Raw genomic sequence first — 21,948 nt, 5'->3', positions numbered from 1 at the left:
GAACCTATGGGCTGCTTCGCTTGCTACCATATTTGGTACCAGAAAATAAGGGCCTACTTGCCTGGGCTTGGCGAAGTCTGGGTGACTGGGTGCAAACCAAGTAGGCCCATATGGCCACATATATCATCCAGCAACCCAAAACTAAAGAAATGCCGGAAGACATACATTCTGGCAGACACACAAAACCCCACATTGAGCAATATGTAATCAGAAAACAACTGGACACTACTGAGCAGTCCTCTGCTCAAAGCAGAGACCCGCACCAACTTGAGAGGTAGAATCTGCAATAGATTATATACTGAAATCCACATAAACTGTATTGCTTTCAGTTGCATATGACAGGAGTGACACTACAGACTTGATAGGTTCACATAAACATCAGAGTCATACGAAGGCACCAGGTAGAACGGCATGCCATGCACCACATCTCGCTGACTTAGCATGGACACATACGCTATTAGTACTCAACCACCCCTTTATTGAATTTGCCCATCCTCCCTGGCACCTTACAGGCAGCTGTCTTACACGCTATTAGTTTTTCCTTGTACCAGATGCACACAGTTTCAACTGCTCAAGCTCTTCCTTCATCCAGTCCGCTAGGCCTTTTGGAGTTCTGGCTGCTTGAGCTCGCACCGCTACTTTGTTTCGCCAACATCTGCACTCCACCAACAACAAAGCAAATCTTAAAGTGAGATGTCCTCCGTCTGTTGTGCTGAAAACTCTGTTTATCTAATTGTGCAGATGGATTCAGAGAATGCAGTAATATCCTGTTTTCATTCAAATACTGACAGCCTTGCAAATACTCTTTGTATTTGCTTCAACTCCTCTTTAACGAAAATTGGCAGATCTCCTGCTAGGTTTCGTTTCACAACTTAATAGAGAACTTGCGAAAAACAGAGCCATTTTTCTGATGGCACAAGGGTCCAACAGGACCTATAGACTTGATTTATTGACTGAGAAGTTCATCACAAGTGTCAACAAAGCCAGTAAAGTGCACCTTCTTGGATTTTGTATTCCTCAAGGCAGCAGTCAGGAGTTTCTCCAGTTTCTCTAGCTTATTAGCATCTGACTCATCAGCATTGTTTTGAATAGACCTGCAGTTTTGTACATACTCAGATTAGCGGTAAACACTGCAAATAGCATACTAGAAGAAATTTGAAAAGTCTGATGGCTACCAGGAAAATATATCTCTAAGCCTTGACTGTATACTTGAAGGATCTTCATTCTGGTTCAGAACCAAAATACCTTGTCAGAGACATATGAGCATATATACAGTCGTGCAGTTTGTCCATCCTGCATACAAAATGGTGACCCTACAACCTAGTCTTTGACTGTAGATGCCTCATTCAGATAAGTTAGTAGCAAATTAGCTAAAATATCATTGTTCATTCATTTACATATCCTGTGCATAGGGCACACCAGTACTTGAAAACAAACACTTCAACATGCACCGTGGGAGCATCAGTAGTAAATGTTCCACACCTAAACAAGAAAGCTATAACCTCTGCAATGAGAAAAGCTACAGAGACTAACTTACATTGTTGCTACCAGCATCCCCTTCATTGAGGTTCCTTCCAGCTCCCGAAAATTGCTGATAGCGGTCATATGTGTCTTCTATGCTGAAAATATAGGTGTGGCATTAGCATTTGGAAAAACACTGATCAAAAAACGGATTTTTGAGAGATTCTTCATCGATCTAGTGGCTGGTGAATCACTGATAGGTTCTTGGTGTTGGATTATTAATTCATTTTCTTGAGGAGAACAAATACGATTTGAACGCTGTACTTTTAAAGCTTTAACGCTTTTTCTTGCAATTTCAATCAAAATTTTAAGCAATGAAAACTTAGAATAGCTCGTGCCTTCTCATACATTTTGGTGAAAGACCTGTATATAGCTTTATAGTATTTCTATCGATACAACAATATCTACCTTGTGTAATTTTGGATGCTTCTGTATCACCTTTTCTCTTCTAATACCAGGTGCTTTGTGACACTTAGGAACTAGAAGCTTATACTAGCGTTAATATAGCTGTAAGCCTATTTCTTATACTGTTTATTAGGTCTCTTGTCCCTGTTTCAGATATCCTGTTACACTTGAGACCATTTGCAACACTTTAAAGAGGAATATTGTCAGACTGAGAGCACCATGCAGAATCTTTTTGTTTAAAATATTGATGGGTCCCAACTTGAAAATCATGATTACTTAGGTCAGTGTTCTATAATATTCTTCATGATCAAAATAATCCTGCTGGATGGTTGCATAATCAGTCTACCATACAGATCAAGATATTAAAACCACAAGCGTGATAAAATATTTAAAGCCTCCCTATCAAGAGAAATATACTATTGGATTATCCCTATACCTATATGCTGATGAAAAAAGAATATGTCATGTTTTTAGAATAATATTCCATACAAGATTAGTTTTGGTTACCTTTTTTTTCTCAACTGTGTATGCAAGGATGAGAATGTAATTATGGATATATGACAAGTACTCCCCTGTATTAATGAGGTGATGCTGTAACTGTGCTGAGGAGTTTGAATAAACTGGGAACTTACAATGACAACATTTGAATGGAGCAGCGAGGATAGTATTTCATGATAGGAATATCAGCATGAGGTAAGTGCAGACCCGTGTTATAAGTTTCGTGCCATGAAATCTGAACCTATAAATTTGGGATTATTGAGTTTGAAATTACAAGCCTCACTTTATTGCTTGTGCAGCTCTCTTTTAATAAAGAACGTGATCCAAAAGATAGTGTACATAGTAAATTTATTATTAACAAAGCAAGTTAAATCTCCAAAATTTACATGTCAGGAAAAACAAGTTGGCTTTGAACGGTGAATCTTCGTAAGTAGTCATTCGGAGTCTAGTTATGATTCGGTAATACCAATGGACATTGGATTTATCTAGTCTACCTATTGTAAAATAACTCCTTTACAAGTAGCAATTTTTTTGTAAATCCTATTTGTTAAAACTGACAATTTTCTTTCAGTGTTAGGCCAACGTATATCTTCTATGAGAACACGAATGAAACAGAAGCAAGATATTATCCAAGTCATACATGTTCTATGCATTAGATAACTATTTGTCTACAAGCTTTACTAAGCTTAAACTATCTTCTAGTGTTAAGTATCCTCCTATGCAAGGGGAGCACATACTTGATAAGAAGATAAAAGCTCGAAGATTAAAAAAATACTTATCTTAACCATAATTTGTTATACATATCGCAATAAAGACATAAATTAGTCAACGGGCCTTTTCTATTTCAGATTCTGGGACTGCGGGTTATACATGTTCGTATAATACTACCACAACATGTCATCATCTGGTATGAGAATTGAGAAATAGATATGAATAAGAGATAAAGAAATATGGACCACTGAGTTGAAGAATTTGAAATGTGTGGAGGTTAGGCTTGTTAAATCCAATGAAGTTACATAGAAAATAAGATTAAAACCTTATCCATGAACTTACTTTTGACAATTGACATCCTCTTTTTTGAAGAAGAGTAGGATGGTAGTGGTCTTTCAAATGACTTGAAGCAAACTTTGATAAAGAAATATTTGCCAACGAACATTCACTTTGTAGTGTCTATCGAGATTATTAAAAAACAGATTATAGAAAAACACATTCTTAATTGTATATCTTTTGAGTTATATGAAAAACACATGTAGTTTTGTTTAAATAAATCTTGTTTATGCCATAAGAGAAGCTATAAAATAACATCTCAACAACTTTGATTAGATTTTTCATTTTTCTGATTGGGGTTTTATTCGACCCATTGAATTGGCATGTGGGACATCAGAAAGCCTATGGCATTTTGAGTAGCATCGCCGAAATTGTACGACGACCCTTCTTGTTCCAGGCATACGACCCTGAGACGTGACGGTGTCACTTTTCCGGCCCGGTAAAGTGAAAGTTGTATCACAAAAAGACATGGACGAAGTATTGATCCCTATAAATAAAGTCCCACTACTTGGGTTTGAGGGATCATTGCCTCTTATAAGACAATGCCTCTTAGACAACACATCTTACAAGTACATGAAACCTCTTTTAAACAAGCCACAATTAGGGTTCTCTAAGATTCCATCAGAGGGTGACAACAAGCAGTGGATAACTAAGATATTGTGCATACGTATGTGATGGCATAATCAAACACTAGGCCTGGGGACCTTCTAGACACCCATACTATACCATATTGGGGAAGGAGTTAGAACGGATATGGCAAGTACTTGGCGTGATCCAATGTTCAAACACCCTAAGGAGATATGTCCCTTAGTACGGTGTCATCTACGAGCCCAACTTGGAGAGAATCAACCTTCTCCATCAACACAAGACACATAAAGGACCTGAAAGCCCTTTGTGGAGGACAATTGAACGTGGATCGCAACAAGCAACACATTTGAGGAACCAAGCCATGAAGATCGCCATCTAAGTGGGATAGGTTGCATCTAGTTTAGCTACATTCCCATTGTTATTTTTCTCGAGATAATAAAGGAAATGGAAAAATGTGCTATCACCCAAGCTTGGGCCTAAAGGTGGGTAAATATATTTATTGGGAGTCTTTAGCAACGTAGGGATGTTTTGTCAGACACCTAAAATCACATGTGTATCTAGGATTGCCAGATAGGCAACTCATGAACACATGACACAATAGGATGTCGATTTGGACCTAGGGGAAGGTGGACCAACTGTACAATATCCAACAACTATGCATTCGCCACCTCCAACTACTTTCGAGTTAGTATCAAGGGATCATAGCAAACTAGTAGTGAGTTGGTATCTAGACTTTGTGGAGGTAGGAGTAGGATGAACATGCCCATAAGAATTGATGTTTTGTTATGTTTCTACAACAATTCACGAGAGGTAAAGGACCAAGCGCCTCGACAAGATCAATCTCTTAGTCGCCTAAGAGGTAGTTCAATATAGAGAGGTTGCCACTAACATGAGGACCCTTATCCCCAAACCAATGGAAGTCACCAACAATTATACAAACATGATCCTAGGAAAAGCCATTTGACCAACAAGCAACAACATAGAAATTGAAGAGCTTTGAGCATCATGAGGTGCGATGGAAGCCACAAAGCCATCATGGAGAAACAACATGTTCATTCATACAACTCCACTTGTCACAAGAACCCATAGCATAGTAGTAAGGATAAGATGTAGTAGGTAAATCAAGGAAAACGGAGGCATCTATCCCCATAGTGAGATGGAATTCCATAATGCAAGACTACTTTGGGTCCAAAATCAGCTTAGGCCTCCAAGAAACCCATTCGCTTCTTAAGTAGCAAACTTTTCCGATGATGATGGCATGTTGAGATAGATGGTACTACTTCAATATGCTTCAAATCAAATATTATATCAAGCAAGTTGATGTATTTCCAAAATACCCATAGTTAAGTATGCTTAATAATATAGTGGAGGTTCATGGAGTCGAACAAATCATATATCGAGCAAGTTGATGTATTTCCAAATTCCCCGTAGTTAAGTATGCTTAATAATATAGTGGAGGTTCATGGAGTCGAACAAATCATATATCGAGCAAGTTGATGTATTTCCAAATTCCCAGTGGTTAAGTATGCTTAATAATATAGTGGAGGTTCATGGAGTCGAACAAGTCTAAATCGGTCATGCATGCCAAAAACTGTGAAGCCCCAGCTTGGCTAGTGCATGCCCCATCTTCACAAACATAAAAGTATGAACGTCACACATTTATTTGGTTTGAGTTCCTACCCACAAGGGAAGTTGCCAACTCCAAAGTATATTGTTGAGAATTCAACTGTGCTCTAGGACCTTAAAATTTGATAGCGCATAAGCACTAGGCTTGTTGTGATTCAAGTCATGGCATAACAAATAACTTGAAGCGGTTAACCATAAAAGGCATCCTAAGACTCATAGAGAAATATATCTAATGGACATGGGTGAATCTTCTTATCAAAGCAACCATCAAGCTCATGTTTGAATGATGTTGTGATGTTGAGGCAGCTGTTAAAGCATGCACCATAGGGTAGTTAGGCCGCAATGTAATATCCCTTAACCTTATGTGTGTTAAGTTCTCTACCAAAAGGTAATTGTAGAACAACGCAATGGCAATGTCGCATGCCTTGGTAGAGCATCTAGAGAATTTCTTCAACTCAAGTGTAACAAAAACCTTGAATGGAAATGAGGAGAGTATACTTGATGACAAAGTGGATAAAGGCTTACAAAATGTAAGGTTTTTTTATGGATGAGCCCCCACTACATGTTGTAAGGCAACATCCACTAAACTATGTGACCCCAAGGGCGATGGATATACGATATTGGACCACAACCTAGTAGGATTCTCATGAAGTGTTGTGTTCAACTCACTTAGGCAATAAATATTGAACCCCTTCTTAGCAAGCCTTCATACTTGTGGTTCGTTTTAAAATGTTAACATGTCCTTTGGCACCAGTAAATGGGATGATCCCCTCGGTATTCAACCTCGATTTTGGTACATCACTTGCACACCCAAAGCCTACAAAAAATACCTTGACATCACAACCTTGGCCTAAGATCCCGTAGGCATTGGTCTACGAATGATTGCCTTACATGCCAAAATCCTTAGGAAAACATCTATTCTGTTGTGAGGGTGAGGGAAACATCTTCAGAGGCTTAGTGTTGGATTTTCAAAGTGTGGTCAAGATATGATGAAGGGTCTAAAACATAATTTCAAATTATTCCAAAAAATACATGTTGCACATTTTTCCAAGCACCTAAGAAAATGTATGTCATTGTACATAGAAGTTCCTAGCTAAAATATAAACATACTAAAATCTTAAAATGTGCTAACTATGAAGACCCGAAGGCAAAGACTCTCATGGTAGATGTTGCGATGCCCGATTCTTGTGAGAATCTGAAGGACATATGCGAGCAATGGGAAGCGACCAAGTTGGGTTTATTTTGTTGTTTACGGGTATGTGATGAACTGCGGTGGTTCTCCATGCTAAATCGATTCTCGTCCAAATAAAGGTTCTCTTCCCACTCTTTCTCTTCTTATCCTCGTGCGTTGGATGGAACACTCCAAGTTGAAGGGATTATCCTTTAAAAATTGTCTTCTTAATCCAACCTTAGCCTTCATCCTTAGCTTACCATTATTGACATGAAATGGAAGCATGGCCACCATCCTTTCAACTGGTACAAAGGCCAGATCTTTAACTCTTCCTTTTCCAATATTGAACACGTATCAAGATGTTCCCGCTATTCCATCTAATCGAGCACCGGTTAAACAAACGAGCATTTAAGAAACAATGAGCCATACCTTACATGACTCTCCAACGCGAGAGGATGATAAGGGTCTAGAAATCTCATGCTCATGTTAGCATACCTCGACTCAGAGAATACAAAGTAGATATGTATTCTAGGAATAAGAATGCTTAGGTTTCCATAGAAATCCTACCATAAGACATTTGGACCCTCCATTGCTTAAGAGATGGCACCATGGACACATCCTACCTTTTTCTGCAAGTGCTTGTCTGATTGGAGTGACTTCTGGAGATGGTTCTATCCTATTGAAGTATCCCATTTAACAACCTCCACGATTGCCCAGTTATGAACCTAGTACTTGATAACTAGCCAGGATCCAACTTGTTATTACCGCTTGCGGACTTTTCCTACCACATTGCGACTCTTGAAAGAGTTTTATGACTTCAAGAGGTGCATTAAACCATACAGGATCCCCCTACGATAAAGTTGTCAAAAAAGAACTTCAAGGGGTGCATGATGCGAAACCTCCTAACAAGGGCAGCATAATTACAATCCTATAAGTAAGCAACAACATTAGATAACAAGGGCGGCATAATTACAATCCTATAAGTAAGTAGCAACAACAGATACATGATTTTCCTTTGATGTAACACTACATAACTTTCCTACTTACCAAAATTGTTAGTTTTGGACTACATGGCATTTGAGAAACAAACCACTCGATTTAGCAAACCTTAGACCTAATATTAGCAAAATCCTATGTATGAGTGGCACCTTACATCTTGTATCCTTCCATTTCTCATTTTCCCCCCTCATCTCTGAAAAACCTTTACCCAGGGCCCAATAACCATCACCCATTCATTGTGTCATTTACCACGGTGAACGTGAGGAGCTAGCCATGTGGGCGAACGAGGCTAATTACAAGGCCACCACATCACAACATCATCATAATAGTTTCCATTATATAAATTCAAGTATTCTAGTTCCAGCTCCTAGGGAAGAGTGTAGTCGTGGCTTCCTTGAGCTCCAAAGGAAAGGATGTGCACAATGGCATTGTTACAATGATAAGAGAAGGACAACAATGTGTTGAGGGGGAGGGTGATTGCCACTTGCGAGACCTATGATATAGCTCTTATAAGATCTTTTGGATGTCAAAAAAATTGTTGATAGAGGAAGTTTAGGCATCATAGAAGAGAAAGAGTAGTCTACAGGAAACGAGTGACAACATATTACAGGTGATTATGGTTCACACTTCTAGGAAAAATCATTTGATGGTGGGGTTCGTGCCTAAATACCTTTAGAGGTTGAGATTTGCAGCAGTGGCCTTGCAGGACCATGCCAGAACCCTCGACATCTATGGCACCCTTGATCTTCTTGCTCTTGCATAATTCTTGTTGTTCTTGCATGACATTGCCCGGGTATAGCTCCGCAACCGCCTAGACCGCCGCATTTATGGATGGACCGAAGATGGTTATTGGTGTGTTCATTCTACAACACCTCTTTTGAAGTTTCCACCACATTCCAAGCTTGGAGATTCACCTGGCCCTCTCAGGCTCCTTCAAAGTGAAGGTCTTCTTCTCACTCGTTAGCCTTGATCATTCTTGGACTACCGATTGGATGGATCACCCCTCCCAAGACTATGGCTCACCTCCTATCGTGTTTGCTTTGCAAAAAGTGGCCCAAGACTACGGATCACCTCCTAGGTTGACTATAGGTCATGTGGGCATGTCTCATGTGATGGCGGAATGCCAAACGGGGCATACCCACAAAGTGGAGTCTCCCATGGAGAGTGGCCTACGAAAAGGAGTTGCCCATGGAGAGTGGCCCACGAAGCGGAGTGTCACCCAAGGAGAGTGGCTCATGGAGAGTGGCCCACGAAGCGGAGTCTCCCATGGAGAGTGGACCAAGGCCCATTATGCCTACGCGCTTGTAACCGAATTAGGCGCATAATCATGTAAACACTAGACCGGGGGTGCTCATATAAACCCCCGGCGTGGGACCCTAGAACAACCCTCGAACCTCCAATCTCGCCATACCGTTACACCCCTGCTCGCAGTCTACGTTAGCCGACTCGCCGAGCACCCCCATTGTGAACACTCTCATCAATACATATTAGCATGACGTAGGCCTTTTACTCATCGTAGGAGTTGAACCTAGGTGTGCAGATCCGTAGATGGCTACGTCACCCTTGCTCCACATCTCTCAAGTGTTGCACCCTGTAACATCTGCCATGTTCACCTCACGACAACATGAGAGGTGCTTTCCTAGGCCAGGTTCTGCTACCGGCCTGTCGACCCGGGAGAACCCATGGTCGGTTGGTGGTCCTAAGCCAAGCTGCACGCCTAAAGACCGGCCTACAGGCTGCCAATCTTCTTGGATATATCAAGGAAAAAAGTAAAGCTTTGGATTCGTATTGTTGCCTTAGGCCTTAAGGCGTCTTTGCCACATATCGGAATGTCCACTAGACCCATGTATTGTGCATAGCTTTGTTGTTTTTCTCTCTATGTTTCTACGCATTTTCTTTGTATTTTCCATATAGTGAAACACTCTAAAGATCAAAAATATGGTGGGGTGGTTGCAAGATTGAAGTTATTATATGATGTGGTCCAAACTACATGTTTTTTAGGATATGAACCAAATCAGGACATGAGTGTTGTGGCTGAAAATACACCTTTTCAAGCATCAAAAACATGTCAAGTTATCAACTTGGAATGGAAGTCTAGATGCATATTGTTCATACAAACAATTCTTGGAGCTGATAAGGTAAAGGAGAAGAAGCCATTATGACAATGCTAAAGTAAAATTTCTTCACATAATTACCAAGGCATTGGTTTATAAGTGTTAGTATAGACGGAAAAGATAAAGAATTCAACTATTGTTTATACGTAAAACACACAAGAATTATTTACGAATCTATATTTTCTCTCTCAAGTCTACAACTTGTTTGGCCACAAACACACATTTCACCAAGTTAGAGAAAAGAAATTTTCTAAATGGGTGCACATTAGTGTAATACATATGTTCCATTTCTCATGAACAATTTTTCTTGAAAATAATCAAAATACTTTATGACCAATAATTGGAAAAAGTTATGTAATGACAAGTCAATATATGATAAAGAATATGCGACAATATTTTTGTCACAAATGATATCTCAAACCATGTAAAATCAAACTAAATCTTACAAATAAACATTCCGCGGGAGGAGTTTCACACTTAAGTAGCAAAAGAACAATATTGAAGTGATATACAAAAATTTACAAAAAGAGCATAGGTTGAATCAAATCTATATATCAAACGATCATATGAACAAATGATACTAGTGAAACACAATTATTTTAATTGCCACTATAGGCAATGTCACCATGAAATTGTTGTAAATCCACTTGTTGCACCAATTCCCACTTGAGAGAATTTTTTTGAAGATGAATTTCCTATGCACATCTCTTAAGACAAAGTTAGATTGAGAATGGACATGATACTATTACCAACCATAAAACTACAGAAAACAAATACATATAAAGATCATGAAATATGAATCCATAATGGGCCACTAATGAGCACCAATGATATATTTCATATGACATCGCGATAAAAAAAAGTTTTACACCGGCACAATATAGAATCAAAGGAACTTTTTTAAAACCATATGAAATTAGGCATGTCTACTCCTTTAGTTAATGAGACACTATATGATGGTAAGGGAACCATATGATATGTTTTTGTGTTAGCATATGATGAAGTGAACGAAGATTCCATAATTGTTGTATACTATATTCATGCCAATACTGTATTTTATATTGATTTCTTGTATATAATGAATTATTTTTAGATGGATAGACTAGTTTACTTTTGGGACAAGTTGTCATGTTTGTAGAGTTTGTGCAGAGGATGTTTCAGGAGTTGTATTTGAGGAGCTCCTCGCTATCCAATTTGCAACCAATGTTGCAATTTGTAATATATGTTTTGAATTTGGGTGTGGGGCATAAATGGTTCGCTCAAAGGTTGAGTTTTGTGCACCTTGAATAACGTGAATGCAATATCATTTTGTATTGTCTCATCATGCTAGGAGATGACACCTTTGTAGTTTTAAGTTGTTGGAAGAGAGTTATATCTATGAAATAAGGTCATGTGACGCGATGTTTGGTTGAAGTTGGTGGTGGCTCTCAAACATGAGAAAGACAATGGCACCACAACAAAATTGTGCCATATTCGATGAATGGTAGCTGGAATTTTCGTAAATTTTTATTGTGTTTAAAAAAATACGTTGGAAGTTTTTCATGGTGGCATGGTGAAACAAAAACGTTGGAAATTTTTGCACAAATTTTTCAATAAGGAGAACATTCCCTGGGTCCATCTAATTTGGAAGAGCTATAATAATTCCACTCCACAAGCCTCTAACATTTCAAGCTCTTTTTGGTGGAGGGACATTGTCAAGCTTTGTTCAAAGTTCAAGAGGATTGCCTCATGCGCGATTGGTACTGGTGACACTGCACTCTTTTGGAGCGACAATTGGGCTTCGGATGTCCTCATGAGAAGGTTTCCTAGGCTACACTCCTTCGCTATTAATAAGAATGTCCTCATGAGAAGGTTTCCTAGGCTACACTCCTTCGCTATTAATAAGCTAGCTTCTGTGAAAAATATTCTTGATTTGGACGACCCTATTGATGCTTTCCATCTCCCGTTGTCCGCCCAAGCCTTCGAGGAGTTTGATGAGTTCAATCACCTTATACACCAGACCAGATCCACTCGGAACGCTGATGGAAAAGACCTATGGTTTTATAGTTGGGGCTCTCATTTCTCCGCCAACAAGGTTTATAAGCTAACCTTCGAACACATTCAAGCCCCAACCTTCTCTTCATCGATCTGGAAATCAAAGTGCACCCCCAAGATTAAATCTTTCTTCTGGCTTCTCGCTAACGACCGCCTAAACACCAAGGATATGCTTATAAGGAGAAGTTTTTCACTCAATGACAACGGAATATGCCGTCTTTGCGACGATGGGTTGTTAGAAACCAGGGACCATCTCTTCTAGAATTGCAACTTCGGTAAATGTTGTTGGCAATCCATTGGCATCACTCTTGAAGACAACATGGAACTCTCTGAGATGATTGCTACTGCACGAGAAATCTTCAGGAAGCCTTTTTTCTTTGAAGTGTTTGCCACTGCCACCTGGAATCTATGGAAGCAAAGGAACGCTTTTATTTTTGACAATGTAACACCTTCTATTAGAGCTTGGTCCTTTTCTTTTAAGAGGGACATCTTCCTTCTCTCTTACAGAATGAAGGATGACCAAAAAACCCCTCTCTTAGCTTGGCTACACGCTTTGTAGTTCTCTTTGGATTATGCTCAGGGCTAGGCCCTTTTGTACATTCCCTCCTTTCTTCTCCTCTTGTACATATTTTATCTCTTTTAATAATATTTTACTGTCGGGGCCTCCCCTACAGTTTTCAGCTAAAAAAAAAACAAATAGCAAGTGGTGTTGAGTTTAGAGACGTGTGTGCGAGTCGGGGAGCCTCGTCCTTTCTTAATCGTATGAGGAGTAGCAAATTAATACTTTATTAGTTGGATGGAATGGGGTTGTCTAGATGTTCTAATTGTGGGACCATATATGTTGATATGATTGTATACGAGTTGACATGGGGCACGTACACATTACATATTAGGATATCTTGGTTCGTTCGAAGGTAGGACAAATGGAAGTTAGTTGAGATAAAAGTGGAACAATCAATTAAAACATGAGGAATGGTGGTTATCACTTGCAGGAATCATGATCCAATTGCATCCACCGATGGTGTCAATATGATGACTAGTTGCATCCGAAGCGTGTACAATGTGATATAAAGCTCCTAATCCTGAGCTAACTAACTTACTCCCACCATAACCTATCATATCACTTATTCAACTACATACAGTTTCTCATGCGGCAAGTGTTTGATGGCCTTGTCACTCATGACTTCTTTTTCCGGGCTACTGGATGGCGACACAGTAATAGGATAGAGTATGGCTAGCCTTGCTTCGTGTCGTCTGTTCCGTTGGTTGATTCATGTTGCAACCATGGCTGACCCATGATTGTAATCTTTATTTCGATCGTACTTTGAACGCTGAATATTTCAATAAAATGGCTGTGTGCATCATTTGATGCAGAGGCCGGGGCTCCCTTTATCTAAAAAAAAAAGTGTTTGATGGCCTGAGTTTCTCATGCGGCAAGTGTTTGATGGCCTGTGTTGCGAAGATGAAGACCACCATGACACCGTCGTTCACGTCGGTCACAAGCATCACCACGTCACCGACCACGAAGACAAACACCACCATGACACTGTTGTTCACGTCCGTCACAAGAATCACCATGTCGTCGACCACGAAGACAAAGACCACCAGGACACCGCCAGTCACGCCGGTCACAAGCATCACCACGTAGCCGACCACGAAGACAAACACCACCATGACACCGTCGTTCACGCTCGTCACAAGCATAACCACGTCGCCGATGACGAAGCTGAATACCACCATGATACCGTCGGTAACGCCGATCACAAGCATCACCACGTCGCCGACCACGAAGACGAACACCACCAAGCCGCCACCACCATGGATTATCACCTCTCACTTCTCACACAACATCCCCACGTCACCGTTCATGAAGATGGCAGGCGAGAAGTTGAGCAAGAGTACTCCAAACTATACTCACACATACGTACACATTACAGTATACTAGCGAGTCATTTATCTATATGTGCATGTACACCGAAACAAAAACCTGTCAACATGTAAGTCATGTAGAATGGTGAGGTGACCGACTCCTCAAAGAAAATATCAAACGGTTAAGTGTGTGCGACGAATTTGGCAAAATTCGCTTAAAATTTCATACACGAAATTGTCGATTTACGACTGACGAAACTCGAAACCGATTGTGGGAATTGATTCATATCATCGACACACATCTTTTTCGTGAACAACTTATTTTGATTCGGAGTATATTTATGTTGATTTGAAGAGAATGTGTGTGGAGTAGTGTAAGGTAGAGTGAGCTTAAGCAAGAGCACGTGCAGCCGCATCGGTGGAGCCAAGGAGGCGCGAGAACAGGACAGGCCAGCTAGGAACTGCCGATTCGAGCGTTCCTCGAGGACCTGTTCGAGAGGTGCTTTGAGAGCCAGTTCATGCAAGAACGCAAGTGAGCCCAGGCAACCAAACAAACCATTTTATTTATCCACCCATGCAAAAATAAGGCCCACACAGCTTACCAAACGTGCCCTAACTGTGGCATGCATACCGTTAGACTTTGTATTGTAGCCTAAATGTGTATTGTACCTTGTATATCAATATATATATATATGTGATAGGCCACCCCATAGAGGGTTGAGCCAGTTCCCAAACATTATGTCTTACATGGTATCAGACTAGGTTAGGGTTTACTGCCGTCGCTTAGGGTTCTCCTGGCCGCTGCCCTCTCCGATCCTCACCGCTTCCGCCTTCATGACGAGCGCCGCCTCCTCCGGCCTCGCCAACGCCGGTCTTCTCCCGGCCTCCCTCGCTGCTCTCTTCAACGTGCCGGTCGACCATGGCACCATGAAGACGCTCCAGCTCGGCACGCTGTCCGTGGGATCGCTGTTCTCTGCTCCGCCGTCGGCTTCCTCGTCGTCGCCGTCGTCTGCTGTTGCCTCCTCGCCCATGACTGCCCGCCTCTGGCTATCCTGCCGGCGGCCCATGCATCCGCGACCACGGTGCTGCAGTCCCCGTCTGCAGCCTCCGCCCCTGTGGCGTTTGCGCCCCTGACGACCATGGTGCCGCTCGCACCGTCGTCGGCCGCTCCATCCTACGCGCCACCGGCAGCCCCTGCTCTCCCGGCATACACGCCTCCGGCGGTCTTCACCACCAGCTCGCTCCCGGCGCCGTTTCACTTCGGCCACCTCATCACCGTCAAACTCTCGCCGGATAACTATATCTTCTGGCATGCGCAGGTTCATCAGCTCCTTGGGAGTCATCACCTGCTCGGCTACGTTGACGGCACACTCCCTTGTCCGCCCGCGCTTGTAGACAACGTCAATGGCGCGGTCTATAACCCGGCGCATCGTGTCTGGACGGGTCAGGATCAGGCCAACCTCTCAACCATCCAGGGGTCGCTTACCTCGGTGGTGTCCGGGCTGATCGTCTTCGCCAAGACTTCACACGAGGCCTGGACCATCCTGGAGCGCTCCTTTGCGTCGCAATCCCGGGCACGCGTCAGTGCTCTTCGTCGTGCGCTTGGTGATTGTCAAAAGCTCGATGAGTCGGCCACTGTCTACTACAACAAGGTCAAGTCTCTTGCTGACACGATGGCATCTATTGGCCAGCCTCTCACCGACGCCGAGTTCACCTCCTACATCGTCAATGGTCTCGACGAGGAGTATGATGGTCTGGTTGAGGTTGTCAATGACCGCACCACTCCGATGATGGCTCATGAGCTCTACTCGCGCCTCCTTCTCACCGAGCAGCGCGTGGAGGCGCGCCGTGCTTAGCGTGGCCACGTTGGCCCCTCCGCGCATGCTGCCTACAAGGGTGGCCGCCCTTCCGCTCCGCCACCTGCCTCGGGCAAGGTCTCCGCTGGCCCGCCCCAGCCACCATCGTCGACCGGCGCGGATGGTCGCCCCAAGAAGGTGTGCCAACTATGTGGCCATGAGGGCCATTAGGCCTCCAGGTGCCAAGACCTTTCTTGGTCTCGGCAATGATGGCAAGGACACGCGGAACAATGAGCGTCAAGTCGCTATGGCTGATCGCCCGACGTCGAAGCACAACGATCAGTACGAACATAAACAGTCCTACTCCGTCGACCCTCACTGGTACATGGATACTGGGGCCACGGATCACTTGACGAATGAGCTCGGCAACCTCGACACTCGCGAGTCGTATCACGGTTCCGACAAGGTGCACACCGCTAATGGATCAGGTATGCAACTATCTCATATTGGTCAAGCATCTCTCATCACTAGTCATGCTGCTGGGACTCTTAAACTCCGCAATATTCTTTGAGTTCCCTCTGTGACACACAATCTTCTTTCCGTTCCTAAGCTCACTTATGATAATAATGTGCTTTGTGAATTTCACCCTTTTGATCTTTTTGTAAAGGATCGGGACACGCGGGACGTGCTTCTTAGTGGGTGCCTATGTCATGGTCACTACCGCTTGGAGTCGCCTACGATCTCTCGCGTCTTCAGCGACATTCGGGTGTCGTCGTCACAGTGGCATGCTCATCTTGGTCATCCAGCCACTCCTATCGTTCGTCATGTTTTGCGTCGTCATGAACTTCCTAGCATGCCTAGTAATAAAGATGTAGTCGTGTGTGATGCTTGTCAGCAGGGGAAGAGTCATCAACTTTCTTTTTCGGAGTCTAGTCGTGAAGTTAAACATGCTCTTGAACTAGTGTTTTCAAATGTATGGGTTATGGGTTATGTCAGTTTCATTGATGCTTATAGTAGCTTTACCTGACTTTATCTCATTAAGCGCAAATCTGATGTGTTTGATATTTTTATACAGTTTCAAAAACATGTTGAACGTCTTCTCAAGCATAAAGTTGTTCATGTCCAGTCTGATTGGGGCAGCAAGTATCGCAAACTCAACTCCTTCTTTCAGCAGCTTGGGATTTCACATCGTTTAGCATGTCCACATACACATCAGCAGAATGGCTCCACCGAATGTAAGCATCGTCATATTGTTGAAACTGGTCTCACTCTTTTGGCTCATGCATCTGTTCCCTTTAGATTCTGGAGTGATGCCTTCACCACTGCCTCTTTCCTCATTAACCGTACACCCACTCATGTTCTCAACATGAAGACGCCTATTGAGCTCCTTCTTAATGAACTGCCTGATTATACTTTCTTTAAAGTGTTTGGGTGCGCTCGCTGGCCGCATTTACATCCCTACAATAAACGTAAGCTCGAATTTCTGTCCAAAAAGTGTGTCTTTCTTGGCTATAGTTCGCTTCACAAAGGCTATAAATGTCTTCATGTTTCCACTAATCGTGTCTACATATCTCGGGATGTTGTGCTCGATGAGCATGTGTTTCCCTTTGCTAAACTTCCTGGGTCCAATACGGAGTCTCCACCTATGCATTCATCCCTATTGTCGCTGACCAATTTGATGATATTGCATACTCTCTTGTGTTGCTACCTAACCATGGCGCAGGAACTGCCCGTGGTGCCCGCTTGGAGCTACTTGACCAGCCTTCATCTTCATCGCCCTCATCGAAGCACGTCGTCGATCAGCACGTCGATCACACTGCTCCTCTTCATGGCCTCGGTTTGCGTGTTGTGCATGCACCACCGATCGACGTCGCCTCTGGACAGGATGAGGCCCCCTCGGTTGCGCCCGCATCGCCAGCCCACGCCTCGCCGGCCTGCTCCTCACGGCCCACAACGCCTCGGTCGTCATTGCCTGTGCGGTCGGGAAACTGCGCATCGCCCGCGTCTCCCGTCTTGCCTTCACCGACGCTCATGCAGAGCACCGCCAGCCCGTCGCGTGTGTCGGCTGGGTCTCTGCAGCCCACTCCGCCGCCATCGCCTACTGCCGGCCTCTAGTCCCAGTCCATCGCCGGTTGGGCCTTCCAGCTCTTTATCGGCTGCTCCATCGACCTCGACTGCCCCTGTTGTCTCACGTCCTCATACGCGCGCCGCAGTGGTATTGTCCTCACCGATGGCACTGTTTCCTGGTATGCCGCATGTATGTCAGCTGCCATTGCGGATCCGTCTGCTGAGTCGCACACGTATCAAGTTGCTCTGAGTATACCTCAATGGCGCGAGGCTATGGAGCAGGAGTATCATGCTCTTATTCGCAACAAGACATGGACCCTCGTTCCGCCCCCTTCTCGCGTCAATGTTATTGATTCTAAATGGGTGTTCAAGGTGAAGAAGCGTTCTGATGGATCTATTGAGCGCTATAAAGCGTGTCTGGTTGGTAGAGGTTTTCGGCAGCGTTATGATCTTGATTATGAAGACACTTTCAGTCCTGTGGTCATGCCTACAACCATCAGACTTCTTCTATCCCTTGCAGTTACTCGAGGTTGGTCTCTTCGACAGCTTGATGTGCATAATGCTTTCCTTCATGGCTTATTGGAGGAAGAGGTTTATATGCGGCAGCCTCCTGGTTTTGTTGATGCTGATCGTCCAGATTACATATGTAGTCTTACCAAAGCACTCTATGGTCTGAAGCAAGCTCCCCGTGCCTGGCATGCTCGTCTTGTAGCATGTAGCAGCCCTTCGTGCTCATGGTTTTGCACCCTCTACTGCTGATTCTTCATTGTTTCTTCTACAGAAGCTCGAGATTACTATGTACCTGTTGGTCTATGTAGATGATATTATTCTTATTAGCTCCTCTCCGTCTGCTGCGGATGCCCTTGTTCATGCTCTTGGTGCTGATTTTGCTGTCAAAGATCTTGGCAAACTTCACTTCTTCTTGGGAATCAAAGTTGCTCCTTCTGCTGATGGTTTAATCATGACACAAAAGAAGTATTCTTTGCATATGTTGCAGCGGGCCGGGATGCTTAAGTGCAAGGAGACTACCACTCCTATGTCTCCCACGAACAAGATCACTGCTTTTGATGGTGAGCTTTTGTCCTCTAAGGATGCTACAGAGTACAGGAGTATTGTTGGGGGTCTACAGTATCTGACGATCACGCGACCTGATATTTCTTTTGCTGTCAAAAGAGTTTGTCAGTATCTTCATATGCCTCACGACACTCACTGGTCTGCTATCAAACGTATCTTGCGTTATATACGACTCACAGTGTCCTACGGGTTATATCTTAGGCCGAGTCCTTCTGGAGTTCTTTCGGGCTACTCTCATGCGGACTGGGCTGGCAGTCCTAATGACAGGCCTACGGGGGGCTATGCAGTATTCTTTGGCTCTAACTTGATCGTCTGGAGTGCTCGAAAACAGGCCACAGTGTCTCGCAACAGTACTAATACAAGGCTGTTGCCAATGCCAATGCCACTTCAGAGCTTATTTGGGTACAGTCGTTGCTGGGTGAGTTGGGTATTCCTCAACCACGGCCTCCAATTCTTTGGTGTGATAACATCGGCGCTACATACCTCTCAGCTAATCCGGTATTTCATACCCGAACGAAACACATCGAAGTTGACTATCACTTTGTACGGGAACGTGTTGCACATAAGCTATTACAAATCAAGTTCATCTCTTCAAAGGATCAATTTGCGGCTTGTAGGCGCAATCTTACTCTTCTAGATTCTTTACGGAGTGGCTAAGATTGAGGGAGGGTGTTAGACTTTGTATTGTAGCCTAACTGTGTATTGTACCTTGTATATCAATATATATATATGTGATAGGCCACCCCATAGAGGGTTGAGCCAGTTCCCAAACATTACGTCTTAGGCCATCTCCAACGCGGCGATCCATCCCGCGCCCGCGCGTCCGGATGGGTCCAACCGGACAAATTCGCGGCCCAACGCGGCGACGCACCGCAAATGCGGATGGCCGCGGCGTCCGGAACGACGCAAACCCGGCCCAAATTTGGGCTAAGTTTGCGCGACCGCGGATGGCACGCGGCGTCCGGTCGCATCCGGATGCTCGCCTGCTCGTCTCCCTTGGGCCCATCTGTCGGTGACCGCGCGCGTCTTATTAAATGTGGACTGGAGGGATCTGTCCCTGTCCAGTCCACTCCCCACTCCGTCTCCACTCTCTCGACGGTTTCGCACGCACGCGCAACCGCCGCCATGGCCCCGAAGAGACGCTTCGCTCTCGGAGCCAACGACGGCGAGGCGAGCAGCAGCCGACGTCCTCCGCTGGCGCTGCGGGCCGAAGGAAACCGCGGTGGTCTCCACATTGGAGGGCGGCGCGGCATTGGCGCAACCCGCGTAGTTGCTGCTGCAGCCGAAGTCGGAGTCCACGGAAGAAGACCCCGACCTCCGCGCCGCTCTGGCGCTGTCGACGGAGGAGGCGAAGTGGCCGCATCTCCAAGCGGTCATTCGCACCTCCGCGATGGAGGAGGAGGCCCGGCAGCAGGTTCAGAACGCCGAGGCCTGGACGTTCTTCGACCAGGTCCGCGCGGAGGAGGCAGCGGCGCGGCGGCAGGAGGAGGCCAGGCTCCGCCGCGAGGAGCGGATGCGGCAGGAGGCCAGGCGTCGCGCGAAGGAGGAGATGCGCCAGAAGGCCAGGCGCCTCGCCTGGCAGGAGAGGGAGCAGCGCCTCAGGGAGGAGGCGCAGCTCCGGGCTACTGCGGCGGAGCAGCGGGCGGCTCCGGACCCGCACTCCGCCTGGGAGGAGGCCCTGTGGTCTCCGTGGCCGGAGTCCCCAGCGCGGTCGAGCCACAACAGCGCCTCACCGCCCGGGGACATCGTCGACGCCCACAGGGACTTGGCGGCGCACCGGTGGCCACCGCGTCCTCGTCAAACCCTAGTAGAGGGTTTTATATTTGTTTTTTAATTTTAAAGCCCATATAGAGGGCTTCTTTTGTAGTTAAATTTGCCCAAAATAGGGCATATGTACAAATTTGCCCAAAATAGGGCATATATTTAATGAACTACGTTTAGATTTAAATATTTTCCTTTCTTTTGATTTTCTTCACTTTTGCGATGTGTCCGCGCGTTGGACGCGCCGTGCGACCCAAACGGACACGCGGACGCGGGCCACTGTCCGGGTGTTTGCGTGGCCATCCAAACGGCCCAAACGAATAGTGCAGCGCGTCCGTTTGGATCGCCGCGTTGGAGATGCCCTTACACATACAGATAACATATCTATCGTTAACTTTTCATGCTTTCCTATCTGAAAAAATAGTGGATGCTTCCGCTTGGCAGCTGAAACAGCAAAATTCGTCTATCTCAAAGAGGTCTCGCACACACCCACGCGCCCACTAAAAAAACTAACAGTGACACTGACACTACACGAAAGAAACGCAAAAGCTACGAAAAGTGCAAGCCGTTCACATAGGCGGCGCGCCGGTCATCAGCAAGCACTAGCAGCGTTCTTCGTTGTGGGCAGACCAAAAACTAGGACCCTTGACAGCGCTGCGCGGCTCATGGAGATTTTGTCAAGCACACGGCGTGCACGCGCGGAGCGGCAGCGGTCTACGACTAGGGGGGCGGTAAGAGGAGCAGACAGAATTGAGGAACGAGACGGGATCGAAACAAGCGGAATCTGACCGATTGGAGAATAGCAATTCGAGCCAACAAACTGAGGGAAACAAAATGCGAATTCGAGCCCAACAACCAACGGGGGCGAAATGCGAGGGGACTGGCGAGCACGTACCTGGAGGAGGAGTACTCGTAGAGCTTGCCCGCTGGGGAGAAGACGAGCAGCGCGACCTCGGCGTCGCAGAGGAGGGAGAGCTCGAAGGCCTTCTTGAAGAGCCCCGAGCGGCGCTTGGAGAAGCGCACCTGCCGGCTCGTCCGGTCCTCGATCCGCCGCAGCTCCACACGCCCCCGACGCGCCATCGCTCCGCCGGCCGCCGCTCGTCTCTCTATTGGCCTCGTGGGTGGTGAGGAACTGAGGTAGGGAGGAAGGAGGTGGGGGCGCCGAGAGGGCTGTGGGAGAGGGAGAGGGGGAGCAAGGAGATGGACTGGGGTTGACGTTGGGCCCCACAGGTGACGTACACCTCCTCAGACGCGGCGCCTTTATCTTGGCCACCAGATAGATGCACGAATCAAATACTCCTGTTTGGTTGGTCGGTTTCCCCTCGGCGCTTTGGCTACGCGCACGCAATCTGCTCTGCCATCTGGAGTATTTATTTTT

General features: G+C 45.1%; 1 protein-coding gene across 1 annotated transcript; it reads right to left on the bottom strand.

The window, feature by feature from the left end:
- Nucleotides 1-273: 273 nt before the first annotated feature.
- Nucleotides 274-21,665, bottom strand: LOC124665153 (MADS-box transcription factor 51-like). The gene is made up of 5 exons (XM_047202558.1): nucleotides 21,466-21,665; nucleotides 1,538-1,619; nucleotides 1,176-1,225; nucleotides 998-1,094; nucleotides 274-655 (listed from the first exon to the last, which is right to left on the bottom strand). The coding sequence occupies exons 1-5, from the start codon at nucleotides 21,648-21,650 to the stop codon at nucleotides 572-574; spliced, it is 498 nt and encodes a 165-aa protein (XP_047058514.1). The 5' UTR covers nucleotides 21,651-21,665; the 3' UTR covers nucleotides 274-571.
- Between the last annotated feature and the right edge of the window lie 283 nt (nucleotides 21,666-21,948).

The sequence above is a fragment of the Lolium rigidum genome, chromosome 6 (genome assembly GCF_022539505.1).
Source record: "Lolium rigidum isolate FL_2022 chromosome 6, APGP_CSIRO_Lrig_0.1, whole genome shotgun sequence".
NCBI classification, from domain to species: Eukaryota; Viridiplantae; Streptophyta; class Magnoliopsida; order Poales; family Poaceae; genus Lolium; species Lolium rigidum.
The sequence above is the reverse complement of the archived record's forward strand: the minus strand, read 5'-3'. Positions and strand labels throughout refer to the sequence as shown.

Bases quoted from the DNA above. Each gene is read 5' to 3' on its own strand.
- LOC124665153 (XM_047202558.1), bottom strand. From the start codon at position 21,650: ATGGCGCGTCGGGGGCGTGTGGAGCTGCGGCGGATCGAGGACCGGACG. The intron at 1,226-1,537 runs GTAAGTTAGTCT...GTTCTGAACCAG, and splicing joins GGGATGCTGGTAGCAACAAT to AATGAAGATCCTTCAAGTAT. The intron at 656-997 runs GTGCACTTTACT...GGTGGAGTGCAG, and splicing joins GGAATACAAAATCCAAGAAG to ATGTTGGCGAAACAAAGTAG.